This window comes from Bos indicus x Bos taurus, chromosome 2 (genome assembly GCF_003369695.1).
Source record: "Bos indicus x Bos taurus breed Angus x Brahman F1 hybrid chromosome 2, Bos_hybrid_MaternalHap_v2.0, whole genome shotgun sequence".
Lineage (NCBI taxonomy): Eukaryota > Metazoa > Chordata > Mammalia > Artiodactyla > Bovidae > Bos > Bos indicus x Bos taurus.
The window spans coordinates 131,589,467-131,609,459 of NC_040077.1; the positions used below are offsets into that span (position 1 = coordinate 131,589,467).

At 50.0% G+C, this 19,993-nt stretch overlaps 1 protein-coding gene across 5 annotated transcripts in view; it reads left to right on the forward strand.

The window, feature by feature from the left end:
• The window catches only part of KIF17 (kinesin family member 17), a 51,384-nt gene extending 33,734 nt beyond the window's left edge, over positions 1 to 17,650 (forward strand). For 2 of the 5 annotated variants that reach the window (XM_027521511.1, XM_027521520.1), the window contains 4 exons: positions 11,414 to 11,672; positions 13,315 to 13,385; positions 15,926 to 16,043; positions 16,947 to 17,650. In XM_027521511.1, the coding sequence (XP_027377312.1) occupies positions 11,414 to 11,672; positions 13,315 to 13,385; positions 15,926 to 16,043; positions 16,947 to 17,125 (627 nt within the window). In that variant the 3' untranslated portion in view covers positions 17,126 to 17,650. Of the gene's footprint in view, positions 1 to 529; positions 1,201 to 11,413; positions 11,673 to 13,314; positions 13,386 to 15,925; positions 16,044 to 16,946 lie in introns of those variants that run through there. The other 3 variants (XM_027521505.1, XR_003507452.1, XM_027521529.1) reach the window with 3 other exon arrangements.
• Positions 17,651 to 19,993: the final 2,343 nt, after the last annotated feature.

Consider the following 19,993-nt stretch of genomic DNA (forward strand, 5'->3'; position numbering starts at 1 on the left):
CCTGGTGGCCTGGGCCTTATAGCGCCCTCCCTGGCCGCCTGCTACCCCGTCCTCATCCCCACTCAGTGTGGCAACCAAGCGATCTTGCCAGAGCATAAAGCTGATATTTTTTGGTCTTTAAATGTCTTTAGTTTAAATTTTTTTCTTGGCTATTTTTACGCCTTTTCTTACTGTGCTTCATATCTTTAATTAAATTTGGTCTTTCTTGTACTTTGGTCTACATACCTAAATTAAAAAAACCTTTGCTGCTTTTGTGTTAACGCCCCACCTGGCACCTTCTTCACTTTTGTCCAAGCTTTTGGATTTCTGACTTGAAAATCTCACACCTGAGAATATTTGAGGAGACCACTTGCACCGGGGCGTCGAGCTACATTTTAAACCTTTGGTTGCATGTGCTGGTGCTTTGGGGGGGCTTTCTTCTGCTGAAATGCTTTTCATTTTCACTTCCTGTTTCTTAATAGTGGCGTTGAATAGATACATCTGCTCTCCTCTGTTTATTGCATAACGTCATGTTTTTCTGCACTCTCAGTAACAACTGAACGCCGAAGTTGTTGGAGGATGGAGGGAACCCAAAGTACCCACCAAAATAAGGTACCCTGAGACCAAAAAACGAGGCAGGCGGCTCCATGTAGTCAGTGGGTCAGTTGATTTTAGGGTGAGGTAGTCACGGGGCGGGGCCGGACGGCTGGCGCCCGGGAAGCGTTGGCAGCGGCTCCTCCCAGCTCCGAGGGGCCGTTGGGATGCCCGTGTTGACCCAGGGTGCGGGGTAGGAGCTTTACAACAGGGAGAGCATCCTGTTCTGGTTTTGTTTTGGCCGCACTAGGCCTCTGTTGCTACATGCAGATTTCCTCCAACTCCGGTGGCTGGGGGCTACTCTCTAGCTGCGGTGTGCGGGCCCTCCTTGTGGTGACTGCTCTTGCTCTGGAGCACGGCTCTAGGGTGCTTGGACTCTGTGCTTGTGGGGGCGCACAGGCTCAGGTGCTCTGCAGCACGTGGGATCTAGTTTGCAGACCGGGGATCAAACCCGTGTCCCCTGCGTGGGCAGGCATATTCTCCACCACTGGACCACCAGGGAAGTCCCAGGAAGAGCACTCTTAAGTCAAGATTTATGAATGGGTAACTAGTCTTGTCGGAGAAGGCAATGGCAACCCATCCAGTACTCTTGCCTGGAAAATCCCATGGACGGAGGAGCCTGGTGGGCTGCCGTCTGTGGGATCGCACAGAGTCGGACTCGACTGAAGCGACTTAGCAGCAGCAGCAGCAGCGACTAGTCTTGTGGGCACTGGGAATATGTCAGTGAAGGTCTTCATCGTTGTTTGGCGACTACCAGGGCATAGAGACCACTGGGACTTAATCACAACTGGACAGTATCTATTAACTACAATATGCAGATGACAGCACCCTTATGGCAGAAAGTAAACAGGAACGAAAAAGCCTCTTGATGAAAGTGAAAGAGGAGAGTGAAAAAGTTGGCTTAAAGCTCAACATTCAGAAAACGAAGATCATGGCAAACAGATGGGGAAACAGTGGAAACAGTGTCAGACTTTATTTTTCTGGGCTCCAAAATCACTGTAGATGGTGATTGCAGCCATGAAATTAAAAACGCTTACTCCTTGGAAGGAAAGCTATGACCAACCTAGATAACATATTCAAAAGCAGAGACATTATTTTGCCAACAAAGGTTTGTCTAGTCAAAGCTATGGTTTTTCCTGTGGTCATGTGTGGATGTGAGAGTTGGACTGTGAAGAAAGCTGAGCACCAAAGAATTGATAGCTTTGAACTGTGGTGTTGGAGAAGACTCTTGAGAGTCCCTTGGACTGCAAGGAGATCCAACCAGTCCATTCTGAAGGAGATCAGCCCTGGGATTTCTTTGGAAGGACTGATGCTGAAGCTGAAACTCCAGTACTTTGGCCACCTCATGTGAAGAGTTGACTCATTGGAAGAGACTCTGATGCTGGGAGGGACTCGGGGCGGGAGGAGAAGGGGACGACAGAGGATGAGATGGCTGGATGGCATCACCAACTCGATGGACGTGAATTTGAGTGAACTCTGGGAGTTGGTGATGGACAGGGAGGCCTGGCGTGCTGCGATTCATGGGGTTGCAAGGAGTCGGACACGACTGAGCGACTGAACTGAACTGAAATGATCAACTACAAAGCCCTTGGCCACGCAGAAGAAATTTACTACACAGTACTTCCCAGGTGGCGCTAGTGGTAAAGAACCCTCCTGCCAATGTAGGAGACAGAAGCGGTACGGGTTCCATCCCTGGGTCAGGAAGACCCCCTGGAGGCGGGCATGGCAACCCACTCCAGTATTCTTGTCTGGAGAATCCTGTGGACAGAGGAGCCTGGTGGGCTACAGTCCACGGTGTTACAAAGAGTCGGATATGACTGAAGCGACTTAGCGCGCACACACACACAGCCCAGGGTGGGGTCAGTGGAGGGACAGCAGGAACTGAACGGGCCCAAGGTGGTGTCAGTTGTGCTAACAGCCATACAGAGCTAGAGGTTGGGGTGGCTTGCTAGGTGTTTTTATTTTTTTACTCAGTAATACACTTTTCTGTCCATACGGAGGTGTGGCTTTAAACAGAGCTCTGCATTAGTCTCCTGTGGCTGCTGTAGCAAATTGCCACACATTTTGTTGCCTAAAACGACACAAATTGACTGTTTCACAGGGGGTTTCCCTGGTGGCTCAGTGGTAAAGAATCCGCCTGCCGGTGCAGGAGACACGGGTTCAACCCCTGATCCCGGGAGGATCTCAAATGCCTCAGAGCCACTGAGCCCGTGCCTCACAACTACTGAGCTTGTGAGCTACAGCTGCTGAGCCCACGTGCCTCAACTACTGAAGCGCGAGCACCCTGGAGCCCGTGTTCCTCAACAAGAGGAGCCACGGCGACGAGAAGCCTGGGCACCACGACTGGAGAAGAGCCGGCCCAGCAAGGAAGACCCAGCGCAGCAAAACAGTAAATAAACATTTAAAAATAAACCTTCCCACAGCTCTGTAGGTCAGACTGCAGGTACGGCATGCTGGCTTCTCCACTTAGAATTCCCCAAGGCCGAACTCGAGGTGTTGTCAGGGCTGCGTTTCTTTCTGGAGATCCAAGGGGACAGTCCATTTGGGGTTGTTGACACGTGGTTGAAGGGCTGAGATTCCCATCTCCTTGCTGGCCGTCAGCCATGGTCACGCTCAGTTTCTAGAGGCAGCCTGTACTTCCTGCTGCCTGGCCCCCTCCAAAGACATCCTGGCCTGGAGTGTCTCTCTCCTGCTTCCCGTCTCTTTGGCTGTCCTGACTTACTTCTCTGAAGCCTCTCTTTATTTGTGACCGTGCCACTCTGCTTATGGAACCAGGGATTGAACGCACCCCCTCAGCAGTGAAAACGTGGAGTCCTAACCTCTGGGCCCCCAGGGAATTCCCAAGCATCTCCTTTAACAAACCTCTTCTACTCATCTCTCTCTGCTCCCTCTCCCACATGGTGGTATATAGATTACATTCAGTTCAGTTCAGTTCAGTCGATCAGTCGTGTCCGACTCTTTGCAACCCCATGAATCACAGCACGCCAGGCCTCCCTGTCCATCACCAACTCCTGGAGTTCACTGAGACTCACGTCCATCGAGTCAGTGATGCCATCCAGCCATCTCATCCTCTGGTTTTCCCCTTCTCCTCCTGCCCCCAATCCCTCCCAGCATCAGAGTCTTTCCCAATGAGTCAACTTTTCGCATGAGGTGGCCAAAGTACTGGAGTTTAAGCTTTAGCGTCAGTCCTTCCAAAGAACACCCAGGGCTGATCTCCTTCAGAATGGACTGGTTGGATCTCCTTGCAGTCCAAGGGACTCTCAAGAGTCTTCTCCAACACCACAGTTCAAAACCGTCAATTCTTCGGCGCTTAGCCTTCTTCACAGTCCAACTCTCACATCCATACATGACCACAGGAAAAACCATAGCCTTGACTAGACGGACCTTTGTTGGAAAAGTAATGTCTCTGCTTTTTAATATGCTGTCTAGGTTGGTCATAACTTACCATAGATTACATTGGGCCCACTCAATCTCGGATAATCTCCTTATTTTTGAGTCGATTGTTGTTCCGTCGCTCAGTCGCGTCTGACTCTCTGGGACTCCGGGGACTGCAGCACGCTGGGCTTCCCTGTTCTTCACTATTTCCTGGAGATTCCTCAGATTCATGTCCATCGAGTTGCTGATGCTCTCTAACCATCTGCTTCTCTGCTATCCTCTTCTCCTTTTGCCTTCAGTCTTTCCCAGCTTTAGGGTCTTTTCCAGCGAGTTGGCTCTTTGCAACAGGTGGCCAAAATATTGGAGCTTCAGCTTCATCATCAGTCCTTTCAATGAATATTCAGGGTTTATTTCTTTTAGGATTGACTGGCTTGATCTCCTTGCTGTCAAGGGATTCTCAAGAGTCTCTTCCAGCACTACAATTCAAAAGAATCAGTTCTTCTCTCAGCCTTCTTTATGGTTCACATATCACATTTATACATGACTACTGGAAAAACCAGAGCTTTGACTGTATGACTCTGTCAGCAAAGTGATGTCTTTGCTTTTTAATACTCTGTCTAGGTTTGTCATAGCTTTTGTTCCAAGGAGCAAGTGTCTTAACTGCGTGGCTGCAGGCACCATCTGCAGTGATTTTGAAGTCCAAGAAAATAGAATCTGTCACTGCTTCCTCTTTTTCCTCATCTTTTTGCCATGAAGTGATGGAACTGGATGCCATGATACTTGTTTGAATGTTGAGTTTTAAGCCAACTTTTTCACTCTTCTCTTTCACTTTCATCGAGAGGCTCTTCAGTTTCTCTTCACTTTCTGCCGTAAGGGTGGTGTCATCTGCGTATCTGAGGTTATTGATATTTCTCCTGGAAATCTTGATTCCAGCTTGTGCTTCATCTAGCCCAGCATTTCGAATAATGTATTCTGCATATAAGTTGAATAAGCAATGTGACAATATACAGCCTTGATACACTCCTTTCCCAATTTGGAACCAGTCTGTTGTTCCATGTCCGGTTCTAACTGCTGCTTCTTGACCTGCTTACAGGTTTCTCAGGAGACAGGTGAGGCGGTCGAGCATTTCCATCTCTAAGAATTTTTCATAGTTTGTTTTGATCCACAGAGTCAAACGCTTTAGTGTAGTCAATGAAGCAGAAGTAGATATTTTTCTAGAATTCCCTTGCTTTTTATACGATCCATTGGATGTTGGCAATTTGATCTCTGGTTCCTCTGCCTTTTCTAAATCCAGCTTGTACATCTGGAAGTTCTCAGTTCACATACTGTTGAGTCTTAGTTTGATGGATTTTGAGCATTACCTTGCTAGCATGAGAGATGATCGAAATTGTATGGCAGTTTGAACATTCTTTGGCATTGCCCTTCTTTGGAATTGGAATGAAAACTGACCTTTTCCAGTTCTGTGGCCACTGCTGAGTGTTCCAAATTTGCTGACATGTATTGAGTGCAGCACTTTCACAGCATCATCTTTCAGGATTTGAAATAGCTCAGCTGGAATTCCATGACCTCCACTAGCTTTGTTGGTAGTAATGCTACCTAAAGCCTACTTGACTTCACACTCTAGGATATCTGGCTCTAGGTGAGTGACCACACCATCGTGGTTGTCCCGGTCATGAAGATCTTTTTGTGCAGTTCTTCTATGTATTCTTGCCACCTCTTCTTAATCTCCTCTGCTTCTGTTAGGTCCATACCATTTCTGTCCTTTATTGTGCCCATCTTTATATGAAACGTTCCCTTGATATCTCCTGTTTCCTTGGAAAGATCTCTAGTCTTTCCCATCCTATTTTTCCTCTATTTCTTTGCATTGTTCACTGAAGGATGCTTTCTAACCTCTCCTTAAGGGGATGACAGAGGATGAGATGGTTGGATGGCATCACCAACTCGATGGACATGAGTTTGAGTAGGCTCCAGGAGTTGGTGATGGACAGGGAGGCCTGGTGTGCTGCAGTCCATGGGGTCGCAAAGTGTCGGACACGACTGAGTGACTGAACTGAACTGAACTAACCTCTCTTTGCTATTCCCTGGAACTCTGCATTCAGTTGGATGTATCTTTCCCTCTCTCCTTTGCTTTTCACGTCTCTTCCTTTCTGAGCTATCTGTAAAGCCTGCTCAGACAACCATGTCGCCTTCTTGCAGTTCTTTTTCTTGGGGATGGTTTTGGTCACTGCCTCCTGTACAATGGTGTGAGCCTCCATCCATAGTTCTTCAGGCACTCTGTTTACCAGATCCAGTCCCTTGATGTTATTCATCATCTCCACTGTGTAACAATAAGGGATTTGATTTAGGTCATACTTGAGTGGCCTAGTGGCTTTTCCTACTTTCTTCAATTTAAGCTTGAATTTTGCAGTAAGGAGCTGATGATTTCAGCCACAGTCAGCTCCCAGTCTTATTTTTGCTGACTGTATGGAGCTTCTCCATCTCTGGCTACAAAGAAGGTAATGAGTCTGATGTTGGTGTTGACCATTCGGTGATGTCCACGTGTACAGCTGTCTTTTGTGTTGTTGGAAAAGGGTGTTTGGTATGACCAGCGCATTCTCTTGGCAGAATTCTGTTAGCCTTTGCCCTGCTTCATTTTGTTCTCAAAGGCCAAACTTGTCTGTTACCTCAGGTATCTCGTGACTTCGTAATTTTGTATTCCAGTCCCTTATGATGAAAGAACATCTTTTTTTTGATGCTCTAGACGTTCTTATAGGTGTTCATAGAACTGTTAACAACATATGCAAAGGATTATACACAGTGCTGAAGTAGGATTTATCCCAGGAATGCAAGATTGGTTTAGCATTCAGAAATCAATTATTCTAATATCAATAGAATAAAGGACAAAACCCACATGATCTTCTTAATAGGTGCAGAGAAAGCATTTAACAAAATTCAAAATCTGTCATAAAAATGCTCAACAAACTATGAATGGAAGGTAACTTCTTGAGCCTGATAAAGGGCAGGAAAAACTCACAGCTAACACAACATTCAACGGCGAGGGACTGACTGCTTGTCCCTTAAGTTCAGAAACAGGAAAAGGGCATTTACTGTCACCACTTATATTCCACATGAGACTGATGGTTCTAACAAGGGCAGTTAGGCAAGAAAGTGAAATAAAAGGCGTTTAGATTGGCAAAGAGTAGGCACAACTATCAGATGGCATGATCTTTATAAACAGAAAATCCTTAAAAGGAATCCACTAAAAAATCTGTTGGAATCAATAAACAAATTCAGTAGGATACAAAATCAATAAGGAAAAAGCAATTGTATGTCTATATACTTGTGATGAACAATCTGCAAATAAATTTTTTAAGAAAACAATTTTATTTGCAATACATCAAAAAATACTTAGGAATAAATTTCACAAAAGTAGTATAAAACTTATATTCCAAAAACTATATTGTTGAAAAAATTAAGAATACCTAAATAGAGACTTCCCTGTTGGTCCAGTGCTTAAGACTCTGCACTGGTCCGGAAACTGAGATCCTGCGTGCTGCAGTGTGGCCAAAAAATGATAAAGAAGAAACAAGAAAACCTAAATAAATGGAAAGACACTCATGTTCATGGATCGGAAGACTTGATAAGATGGTGGTGGTGATGGTGGTTTAGTCGCTAAGTTGTGTCCAACTCTTGAGACCCCATGGACTGCAACCCACCAGGCTCCTCTGTCCATGAGATTTTCCCGCAAGGATACTGGAGTGGGTTGCCATTTCCTTCTCCAGGGGATCTTCCTGACCCAGGGATCGAACCTGGGTCTCCTGCATGGCAGGCAGGTTCTTTACTAACTGAGCTACAAGGGAAGCCTGATAAGATGATAGTACTTCTCAAACTGATCTACAGGTTTCAAAGCAATCTTTCTTAAAGAACCAGCTGGCTTCTTTGAAGCAACTGACAAGCTGATCTTTAAGTTTGTATGAAAATTCAAGGGACTCAGAATAGCCAAGATAATCTTGAAAAGAACAAAGTTGGAGGACTCATACTTCGTGATTTCAAAGTTTACTACAAAGTTACAGTCGTCAAGGCTGTGCAGTACTGATGTAAAGATTTAAAATCAATGCAATTAGATTGGAGATCCAGAAATAACCTCACATTTACAGTTAGTTGATTTTCAACAGGGTGCCAAGATGATTCAGTGGAGAACAGATGATCTTTCTAATAAATGGCACTGGGACAGCTAGATGTTCACATGCGAAAGAATGAGGCTGGACTCCAGCCTCACACTGTATATAAAAATTAACTCAGAATGGGTCAAAAAGCCAAATATGAGGTAAAACTATTAAACATGTAAAATAAAACACAGGTTTAAATCTTTATTGCCTTGAATTATGGAGCCTATTATACAGAGTGAAGTAAGCCAGAAGGAAAAACACCAATACAGTATACTAATGCATATATATGGAATTTAGAAAGATGGTAACAATAACCCTGTGTACGAGACAGCAAAAGAGACACCGATGTATAGATCAGTCTTATGGACTCTGTGTGGGAGAGGGAGAGGGTGGGAAGATTTGGGAGAATGGCATTGAAACATGTAAAATATCATGCATGAAACGAGATGCCAGTCCGGGTTCGATGCACGATACTGGATGCTTGGGGCTAGTGCACTGGGACGACCCAGAGGGATGGTATGCGGAGGGAGAAGGGAGGAGGGTTCAGGATGGGGAACACATGTATACCTGTGGCGGATTCATTTTGATATTTGGCAAAACTAATACAATTATGTAAAATTTAAAAATAAAATTAAAAAAAAATCTTTATCGCCTTGAATTAGACGCTTTCTTAGGTATTACACCAAAAGCATAAACAATCAAAAGAAAAAAAAGACAAACTGGACTTAATTAAAACTTTCATGCTTTAAAGAATACTGTCAAAAAAGAGAAAAGACAGCCCACAGGATGGGAGAAAATACTTTCAAATTGTATAGTATGATAAGGTGCTTGAGTCTAGAAAAAAATAAAACAATCTACTCAAGAATAAAGAGACTACCCAATTTTAAAATGGGCAAAGGATCTGAAGAGAGATTTCTGCAAAGAAGATATACAAATTGCCAACAGACATATGACCGGATGTTCGGCGTTGGCCATTCTGGCCGCACTGTGTCCTTGCTGCTGTGCGCGGGTTTCTCTCACTGTGGTGAGCTGGGGCTCCTCTCCCGTGTGGGCTTTTCATTGTGGTGGCTCCTCTGGTTTTGGAGACAGGCTCTAGAACATGGGCTCAGCAGTTGTGGTGCATGAGCTTTAAGTGCTCTGTGGCAAGTGGGATCTTCCCGGTCCAGGGATCGAACTATGTCCGCTGCGGTCTCAGGCAGATTCTTATCCACTGTACCACCAGGGACGCCCTGTGCTTTATTTTTTTAGTTTAATTTTAGACCATGTTGCACAGCTTGTGGGATTTTAGTTGCCCAACCAGGGATTGAACCTGGACCCTTGGCAGTGAGAGTGCAGAGCTCTAACCACTGGACTGCCAGGGAATTCCTGATTTGCACACTTTAAATGGGTGAATAGTTTGATGTGGGTTATAGCTCAATTAAAAATAATTGTGAGTGATGATAAAGGATAAGAGGCTTCCCAGGTGGCTCTAGTGGTAAAGAATCCACCTGCCAATGTAGGAGACGCAAGACATGCAGGTTTGATCCCTGGGTTGGGAAGATCCCCTGGAGGAGGAAATGGCACCCCACTCCAGTATTCTTGCCTGGAAAATTGTATGGACAAAGAAGCCTGGCAGCCTACAGCCCATGGGGTCAGAGTCAGACACAAGTGAGCGTCTGAGTGCATAAATGTATAAAAATACATAAAGATTGTTACCATGAATGCCACGTAACTACTATCCAACTACATACATGGAGCACAGTTAATTTAGCTGAAGGCCCTGTGTACCTGCCCCTCCCTGATGGCTCCCTGCCCACCTGAGTCCTACCAGGCATTCTCTGTTCTCAGTTGGTTACATGTGATTATCGTTCCCGTGAATTTACAACAGCCTTCTTTACTAGTCAAACTGTCCTTGCTGTGTGAGGAAACAGACTGTACACGAACGTGTCATGGGGCTGAGGGAGGGCTTGGCTGCTGTTGGCGCTGGGAGTCACTGTGCTTAGGAGGGTGTGGAGGGCAAGTCTGGCAGACCTGAGCAAGAGACCAAAAAATATGAAACCTACTGTTCAATCCAGGTAGGTCTGATTCTTAAGTCTAGTATTTGTCACATCATAACAAAAAGCAGAGACATCACTTTGCCAACAAAGGTCCATATAGTCAAAGCTATGGTTTTACCAGTAGTCATGTATGGATGTGAGAGATGGACTATAAAGAAGACCGAGTGTCGAAGAATTGATGCTTTCAAAATGTGGTACTGGAGAAGGCTCTTGAAAGTCCATTGGACTGAAAGGAGATCAATCTAGTCAATCTTAAAGGAAATAAACCCTTAAAATTCACTGGGAGGACTGATGCTGAAGCTGAAGCTCCAATACTTTGGTCACCTGATTCGAAGAGCCGACTCATTGGAAAAGACCCTGATGAAAGATCCAAGGCAGGAGGAAAAGTGGGTGACAAAGGATGAGATGGTTGGGTGGCATCACTGACTCAGTGGACATGAGTTTGAGCAAACTCTGAGAGATGGTGAAGGACAGGGGAGCCTGGTGCGCTGCAGTCCATGGGGCTGTAAAGAGCTGGGCACGACTGAGCGACTGAACACCAACGAAGTGTGACAGTAGAGGGGAGCAAGGGCTATTGTCTGAGCATGTATGCCTACTGCTGCTTTCTTAAAATACTAGTTTATTACTTTTGGATGTTCTGGGTCTTCATTGCTACGCTCAGGCACCTCACTGTGGTGACTTCTCGTTGCGGAGCGCAGGCTCCAGGCGCTTAAGCTTCAGCAGGAGCAGCTTGCGGGCCCTGGGCACAGGCTTCAGTTGCTGTGGCATTCGGGCTCTTCCTGGACCAGGGATCGAACCCCTGTCCCCTGCGTTCGCAGGCAGACAGTTGTCTCCTAGCCACTGGACGAGCAGGCAAGTCCCGCCTACTGCTTCTTTTAGAAGAAAGAATTTGTACCGTTCTCTGAGATCTTGAGGACTGTGGTAACTACAGTGTTACACGTGGAGCCTTGTAAAGGGCTTCTGAATAAAACATACGAGTGCGGATAGTGACTGAGGGCTGGTGATGGGAGTGGATGACCAGCCTCTCTTCCTGCTTTCTACAGGGCTCCGGACCCTGTAGGTGCTCATCTAAGTACTGAGTGGAGGGGTGGGAGGGACAGGGAATGAATCAATGGAAGGATGACGGGATAGACGGTGGCGATCAGATTGGATGGGTGAGAGGATCAGTGGGCCGGGGCTGAGTGACTGATGGGCGGGGGGCGGGGCAGGGGGCGGGCGTGGAGGAGAGGGAAACCGCTGGATGTCTTTCCTGCTCACTGCTTGTTCATCTTTTGTTTTCAGCTCCGGGCGGCAGAGGTGGAGATCAAAGATCTGCAGTCGGAGTTTGAGCTGGAGAAGATCGATTACTTGGCCACCATCCGGCGGCAGGAACGTGACTTTCTGCTCTTGCAGCAGCTCTTGGAGCAGGTGCAGCCCCTGATTCGCCGGGACTGTAACTATAGCAACCTGGAGAAGATAAGACGAGAGTCCTGCTGGGATGAAGACAATGGTTTCTGGAAGATTCCCGAGCCCATCATCATAAAAACCAGCCTCCCAGCAGGTCAGGGGCTTTGCTGTCGCTGCCCACCTCCTTTGCCCCCCCGCCCTTCTCCACAGTCTGCTGTCCCACAGGCTGACAGGGGGGCCCTGCACCCCTCCCAGCTGGCTCTGGGGGCAGCAGACAGTTGACCCTGGGTACCCAGAATGTCGGGGGCCTGAGTCAGACACACGTGGGTTGGAGTTTTGGCTCCAGCAGTCGCTGTCAGCTCTTGGGACTCAGTGTTTTCATCTGTGAGATGGGGACCAATAACGGCACCGTCCTTAAAGATCGCTGGGTGGCTTAACGTCTTACGACGTGTAAAATCCTTGGAAACATGCCCGGCACATTTTAAATGCCTGATGCATTTAATTACCACGATCATCATTGTCCTTACTTCAGCCTGCAACAACCCTTTGAAGGGATATTTTCACCCGTCTTCCGTATGAGAAATTTCAGAGAGTGTAAGTGACTTACCCAGAGTCACAATCAGAGCAGTGAGTTGTAGGCCAAGAACAGAAGCGAGCTGGGCAGTTGCAGGCCTGGCTCACTTTCTCCTTTTGCTGCTGATCTCCTGTGTGACCCTGTGATGATCACTGTCCCTCTCTGGGCCTCGGTCGCCTGATCTTCACAGAGAAGGGGTTGGATGAGCTACTCCTGAAAGCCACCGAGCCCTCACTGAGTCTCAGATTAGGCTCAGATTTGCAGTGGATCCTCTCCAGCGGCTCTGCCCGTCCAGGGAGCCACAGGCTCCCGGGTCTGGTGGGGCCGCACCCATCCGCCCCCTGCTCAGGGAGTGCTCACCTAGGTCCTCCATCTCTGACGACCCTGGCGGGGACCAGCGCAGCAGGCAGGGAGCAAAAGTGGGGCGACACAGTTTGGAAGAAAGAAACTAGAGACAGAATTAAAGTTTTAAAGATGGGACGGGGGACTCAAGATCTCAGGGGTCAAGAGCGCTGTTCCTCGGAGCCATATCACTTGTATTTAGTATCTCGGCTCGCAGAGAGTATCTGTGGTGCTACGATAAGGTCAGCTTCCTGTGTGCCCCGTCCCGAGTCCCACGTTACAGATGACCTTGAACTGTCGTTATTTTCTCGTGCAAAGGGTATCACCCTGCTGGAGGCCCTAAACCCGCACGTGCCTTGGGGAAAACATCTTTGTGTGTGCAGTGAACAGTATTCTGAGCTTGCACTGACCTAGTGTTGCAAGGCCCACACTGTTTTCCCCTGGCTCAGCAGGGCGTGACGACCCCAACTTATCAAGCCGATGAACTTTTGTTTAGATTATACTTAATTGCTCTATCTTGCTTTCATTCTTTTCCCATGGCGTTTTATTCGTGGCTTAGCCAGAGCAACACGCGGCTGACTGTTAACCCCTGTGTGGCACCACCCCCAGTGAAATGCCAGCTGCCTCATTTCCTCGCAGGCTGCAGGTAGCGCTGGCCTGTCTCCCCAGGCTCACCTGCAGTCTTGCCTGGAGGCAGGGGAATGGCTGCTTCGGCCTAAGCCCTCCTGATGTCTCTCAGGGCCATCCCCTCTCTAGGGTTGGGCAGTGTCCTCCCCTGGCTCCAAGCCCGAGCCAGGCCTGCCTGAGCGCCCAGCCTCTCCCCCAGCCCTGCTGGCCCTCCTTCCAGGCAGCAGTGACCTCAGCTTCTGTTTTCTCATAGCAGTTTCAACAGGGCCACAGAACAGACCAGCCCGCAAAACTTCCGCAGCGGACAACGGCGAACCAGCCATGGTAGGGTCTCTGGGAGAGCCAGTGGGGAGCGGGGAGCTTGGCTCCCAAGGCGCGGTGGGCCAGGGGGGCTGTAGGAACTGGACTGTGCTTCCAGGCGACCTGAAGATTACATCAGGGGGCTGAGCGGGGGCCCTGTCTGTGTCACCCTAGACCCCATAGCTCCTCTGGCCCTCGTTCAGAGGCACTTTAGTGTGCGCAGAGACCAGCGGAGGAGCAGGGGCTCAAGGCAGCCCACCCTGCTGGTGAAGGACAGAGGTTTCAGCCACAAACCCAGAGAACAAACGCTCATCCTAGTTTCCTGGGCCCCGGCTGGTACTCTTGAACAGAAAGCGTCCTCAAAAGTTTCCATAAACAGTCACTGTGATTCTATAGTCACTTTACTTCATACTGCCTTTATTTTGTATTCCAGCAAATACACAGCCTTAAAGGAGGTCAGCCAACTTTTCTCTAAAGGGCCACACAGCAACTGTTTCAGGGCTTGGGTGCTAGGTGGTCTCTCACACAGCTCTCAGCCCTGCCAGAGAGCGCGAACCCACCCCCGCCGTATGTAGATGGCTGAGCACAGCTGTGTCCAGAGCGCTTCCAAGAACAGTCTGTGGGCCAGGTTTGACCCACAGACTGTATAATTTGCTGATCCTCACCATTAACCATTACAGATACTTTGGAAAACCTACATGGAACATACCTTTGCAGTCACGATAAGGTCACTCACAGGTTGATGAATTCCAGCCAAGCGTCTCCATCTGAGCAACTCAGGCTGGTCTAAGGCACTGATTGACTGCTTTTGATTCCCTAACGTGGTTTTAAAAAAAGGAAAAGGAAAGTTGTTCCTGAGAAAAGCCATTCTGAATCTGGGGTTATATTTGAATGCTCTAGTTCCAGGTGATGGATACCTACGCAAAGCAAACAGTCATAAGCAAAACAGGGATTTTCTTGGTCTGTGTTAAGTGGACCAGTTTCAGGCATGGCTGGATCAAGGGGCCCAACCAGTCCTGGTTCTGTGTGGCTTCTTCACCTCTTGGCTCTGCTTCACCTGGAGTCCTAGGTTTGGACGGAGGCAGGTCTCTGTGTGGCAGGAAAGATGGCTGCTAGCAATTGGTAATCCAAGAGGAAGAGAGATACGGTTTTTTGGAGCATCCTTAAACCAGTGCTTGTGGGAAGATTCTGATTGGCTCTGCCTGGGTCATGGGCCTACTCTTGGACCAATGACTATGTCCAGGAGATGGCGTTCTGTGATTGGCCCACTCCGGGCCACGTGTCCAGATGTGTAGCAAGGGGATGGGCAGGCGGCAGTGGTGGTACTGCTGCTGCGGCTGGGGTGCCCTGAATGCATAACCTACCATGATCATGTCCAGTGGGTGAAGGGTAGTTCCCTGAAGGAAGAGGTTCGGGCTGAAGAAAACAGATCCACGGCAGCAGTGAAACGCACTAGGGCTTGGTGACAAGTGTTAGAGGACCCCAGTTCTAATGATCATGCATGAGCTCGTGAGCTGCGCACTGTTATATGAGTGTGTGTCCTGGACACCAGCTCTAACGATCATGCGTGAGCTTGTGAGCTGTGCACTGTTATATGAGTGTGTGTCCTGGACTCCAGTTCTAATGATCATGCGTGAGCTGCGCACTGTTATATGAGTGTGTGTCCTGGACTCCAGCTCTAATGATCATGCGTGAGCTCGTGAGATGCGCACTGTTATATGAGTGTGTGTCCTGGACTCCAGTTCTAATGATCATGCGTGAGCTGCGCACTGTTATATGAGTGTGTGTCCTGGACTCCAGCTCTAATGATCATGCGTGAGCTCGTGAGATGCGCACTGTTATATGAGTGTGTGTCCTGGACTCCAGTTCTAATGATCATGCGTGAGCTGCGCACTGTTATATGAGTGTGTGTCCTGGACTCCAGCTCTAATGATCATGCGTGAGCTCGTGAGCTGCACACTGTTATATGAGTGTGTGTCCTGGACTCCAGCTCTAATGATCATGCGTGAGCTCGTGAGCTGCACACTGTTATATGAGTGTGTGTCCTGGACTCCAGCTCTAATGATCATGCGTGAGCTCGTGAGCTGCGCACTGTTATATGAGTGTGTGTCCTGGACTCCAGCTCTAATGATCATGCGTGAGCTCGTGAGCTGCGCACTGTTATATGAGTGTGTGTCCTGGACTCCAGTTCTAATGATCATGCGTGAGCTGCACACTGTTATATGAGTGTGTGTCCTGGGTGTGGGGGATGTAGTATCTGCCTTGCCCCGATGCGCCTGGTTTTGAGCACTGCAGGAGGAATAAGGTGCTTCCTGTCCCAAGGTGGGGGTGGGGAGGAGCGTGTGTAGACTGGAGATGGCCAGCCTCCTTGCTGCCTGAGCTGCCTGGATCCCACCGCAGGAGTTAGGGTCTGGAGTGGAGGGTACCACAACGTGGGCAGTGAGGTTCAGGGCAGCCCGCCGCTCAGGCCGGCAGAGCCCGCAGAACCGCCTCGGGTCAGGGCACAGGGTACAGGAAGTGCACAAACAAGGGGTCCTGACCTGGAGGACTTGGAATCTCGGCAGGAAGAGGACCGCTACAGGCTGATGCTCAGTCGCAGTGACAGTGAGAACATAGCCAGTAACTACTTCCGGCCCAAGCGGGCCAGCCAGATCCTCGGCACGGACCCCATGAAGAGCCTGGGTGAGCATCCCGCCTGCCTCCTGCCCTCCAGCCCCTCCCTGAGCGCTCTGGAGTCACACAGGCCGGGCCAGGAACCCCTTTCCCTCTCTGAGCCTGTTTCCTCCACTGTAAACTGAGGGGAGCTGCCTCCTCATGTGATCGGTGAGACGAGGTGGGGAGTGCCTCCCATCTCCTGTCCCCCTCCATTTCCTGGGGGGCGAGGTGCCAAGTTGGATCCTCTATCTTCCTGACACACAGCAGGCCCTTAGCACATGGCCGGGCCCCAGCCTGGGCTTGCCCAGGACTCGGTCAGTTCTTCACCAGCTTCTTCAGATGGCAACTCATTCCCAAAGCAGGGCAATCAGGACCACAAAAGCAAAACACGATTTTACAAGCAAGAGTTGAAAGCCACTTTGCTCTTAAAACTGAAACCAAAGACACTGAGCTTCCAATCCAATACCAATTAAAAAGCAAATCTCAGATCTGTCCTGAGGTTGTTTGAGAGACAGAGTGGGTGGAGGTGAGGAGTAAGGAGAGGAAAGCTGGACTGTGAAGAAACTCACATCCCATGAGTACCTGGCATCGTGCCTATGTTGCAGATGAGAAAACCGAGGCTGAGAGAAGCAGCTCCCCAAGGTTACCCTCCCATGAAGTGACGGAGCAGGGTTTTGCAGCAGGCTTGTCTGGCTTGACACCCCAGGCTGCACAGTCTGAGGCTTGAAAATTCATGCACCCAGACCAGACCCTTTGGGCAGAGATGCAGTGCTGGGCCCAAGGCCTCAGCCAGAGCAGCTCTCAGAGCCTGGGGTCCCAGGGCCTCTGGCTGGGGTGGGGGGACCAGACTCTGTACCCCACACACAGTCTTTCCTCTCCATCCCCCGCATCCTGGCCAACAGCGTGTCTCCCTTCTGTGCTTTTCCGCAGCACACCACAGCTCCCCACCAGGCCTCAGCTCCCCGCTCGGTGGCGGCTCTGCCATCCCACCTGCCCAGGCCCCGGAAATGCCCCAGCCTCGGCCCTTCCGCCTCGAGTCCCTCGACATCCCCTTCACCAAGGCCAAGCGTAAGAAAAGCAAAAGCAGCTTTGGCGGTGAGCCTCTGTGAACACACTGCCAGCTGCCGCCCTGCCCTTGGGCTCCCGTGAGACTGCCAGGCCCCCCAGGGCAGCTCCAGCCAGGCCTCCTCCCGCCTGCCCCCAACAGTGACCGGGGCACCCAAGGGGGTCTGTCCCTGGGAAGGCTCACTCCCCTCTCTGCTACCCAGAGAGCCCACTCTGCCCAGGGTGTGAGCCCCTCGGAGCCTGGACCATCCTTGGAGATAGCTGCTCCCCATGCCACACCAGTGTTCCCATCGGCCCACCGCCGTGCCCACCAGTGCGGTTCCATGCCTCCCTGGGTTCAGAAACCTCAGCTCTGCCTCCAGGCCTTCATCAGCATCCTGCAGAGTCCGGTGGCCTCCACGTGGATCAAGATCAGCACCTTGGCAGTTGAACACTCTTCCTCTGTCCAGTAGGCCCCACTTGGTGGGGAAGCCCTGTGGGGCGGGCCCAGGGGTCCTGGAGCAGCTGGTCTGCGGCCCAGGGGAGGCCATTCCACATTAAGCTGCCCTAATAAACTGCCTTTTACCGACGACTGCTCTTCTCCGGTCCTCAGACAGCGTCCCCGCGGCCCCTCCCTGGTCTTCTTGGGGAAGCTCTTTTGGAGCAGGGCTTCTTTTGTGTATGTATGTACGTTTGTGTTTACTTTTGGCTGTGCTGGGTCTTCGCACCTGCATACGGGCTTTCTCTAGTTGGGGTGAGTGGAGGCTCCTCTTCATTGCGATGCACAGGCTTACTGTGGTGACTCCTGTAGCAGAGCAGGGCTCTGGGCACACGGGCTTCAGTAGTTGTGGTTCATGGGCTTAGTGGCTCTGTGGCATGTGGCATCTTCCTGGACCAGGGATCTGTCCGGTGTCCCCTACATTGGCCGTCCAATCCTTAACCACTGAGCCACCAGGGAAGCCTGGAGCAGGGGTTCTTAACAGCCTGCAGACTCCAGGTCTCTGCAACTCCCTGCAATTTTGAGTATAAGTGCAGCTTTTTCAGCAGAGAGCATATAAATGTGAACCGGTGTTAGATTCTTGAAGGATCTGGGACCCAGGAGAGCAGACTCCTTGTTTTGGGAAATAGGGGCCACATCTGGCTGAGGTCCAGAGAAGACCCAGGTCTTGATGCCCTCAGGGGCTGTGTTGGAACCGTGCGTGCTAACATCGCTAGAAATGAATCCAGGCCATCCCAGTTGCCTAAGACTGACCCATCCCCTTGCCCATTGTATCCCAGGCCTGCTCTGTGGGAGGGGCCCAGTCTGAGGGAAAAGGCTTTGGTGCTGTCCTGAGCCTCATTTCACACTGAGCATCTGTGAAATGGGGATAATACCAACCCCACAGGGTTATTGTGAAGGTTAAATGAGATAGTGTATAGAGTTCTTTGTGCAATCTCCAGGGGATCTTCCCAACCCAGGGATCAAACCCAGGTCTCCCGCATTGCAGGCAGATTCTTTACCAGCTGAGCCACCAGGGAAGCCCAAGAATACTGGAGTGGGTAGCCTATCCCTTCTCCAGCAGGTCTTCCTGACCCAGGAATCAAACCGGGGTCTCCTGCATTGCAGGCAGATTCTTTACCAACAGAGCTATCGGGGAAGCCCTCACAGGGTTACTGTGAAGGTTAAATGAGATAGTGTGTAGAGTTCCTGCTGCATAGCAGGTGCTGTTAGTCCTCCAGTCCTCCCCTTCATATTTTGTATTAACTACTGTGGTACCTGCCCCAAGCTACTTGCCTGGGCCAAGGAGCTCATGTTCTGGAGAAGCCAGGGCAGAAGGTGCTTAGGAAACCCAGAGATCAGCCTAAGGGGAGGCAGGCTGCAGTGCACCCTTTGAGCAAGAGAATGCAAAATCAGGTTTGTATGGGGAATAGTGTCCTTGTGAAGGGAGCAGCAGTGGGTGGGGCTACCACGAAGGATGGAGAAGATCCCTTAAGATGGGAATGTGGGGAGAGGGTTCCTGGTAGAGTGGTCCTCGTGAACAAAAGGCAGGAGGTGGGAAGATCAGGGTATGTAAAAGGTGGGAGGAGACCTGTTCCATGGAAGCCCTGAGCAGGGACCGAGAGGAGATAAGGCTGCCGAGATGAGTTTAGGTGCAGACCTGCGTGAAGAGCCTCTGGATTCTGTGAGCTGTGGCCAACTGCTCAGTGACTGCCTACACCATCGGGTCTAAGTGAGAAGTGGACTGATGTGGCAATCATGGGCTGAAGGGCAGGAGGGCTGGGCTGTGGGGCAGGAGTTCCTGGAGCAGTCATTGGGGATTGAGAGCAGGATTGGTTGAAGAGAAGCGCAGAGGGAGGTTCTGACTTTTGCCCCCACGTTCTTGGTTCGGTTGACAAGTAGAATACATCAGAAAAGAATGGCTGCCTTCTCTCCACAGTTACCTTCGCCATTCACTCCAGGATTGGGGCTGAGCCCTAGAGAACAGCTAAGTCCTGGAGATGCTTGTGGTTGCTTTTACTTAGACCCGTGGTGGTCTGAGAGCTGGCTGCCCTCTGTCAGTTCAGAAGGGGTGTGGGGCCAGCCCGCCAGGCTCCTCTGTCCATGGATTCTCCAGGAAAGGTACTGGAGTGGGTTGCCATTTCCTTCTCCAGATCTTCCTGACCTAGGTTACAAACCTGGGTCTCCTGCATTGTAGGTGGATTCTTTACTGACGGAGCTACAAGGGAAGCCCCAAAAAGTTACCCTGAAAGTCGCTCAGCCAACTCTTTGCGACTCCATGGACTGCAGCCCGCCAGGTTCTTCTGTTCATGGAAACCTCCAGGCAAGAATACTAGAGTGAGTTGCAATTTCCTTCTCCAGGGGAATCTTCCCGACCCAGGGATAGAACCTAGGTATCCCGCACTGCAGGCAGATTCTACCCTCTGAGCCACCAGGAGAAGCAGCCTGGAAACCG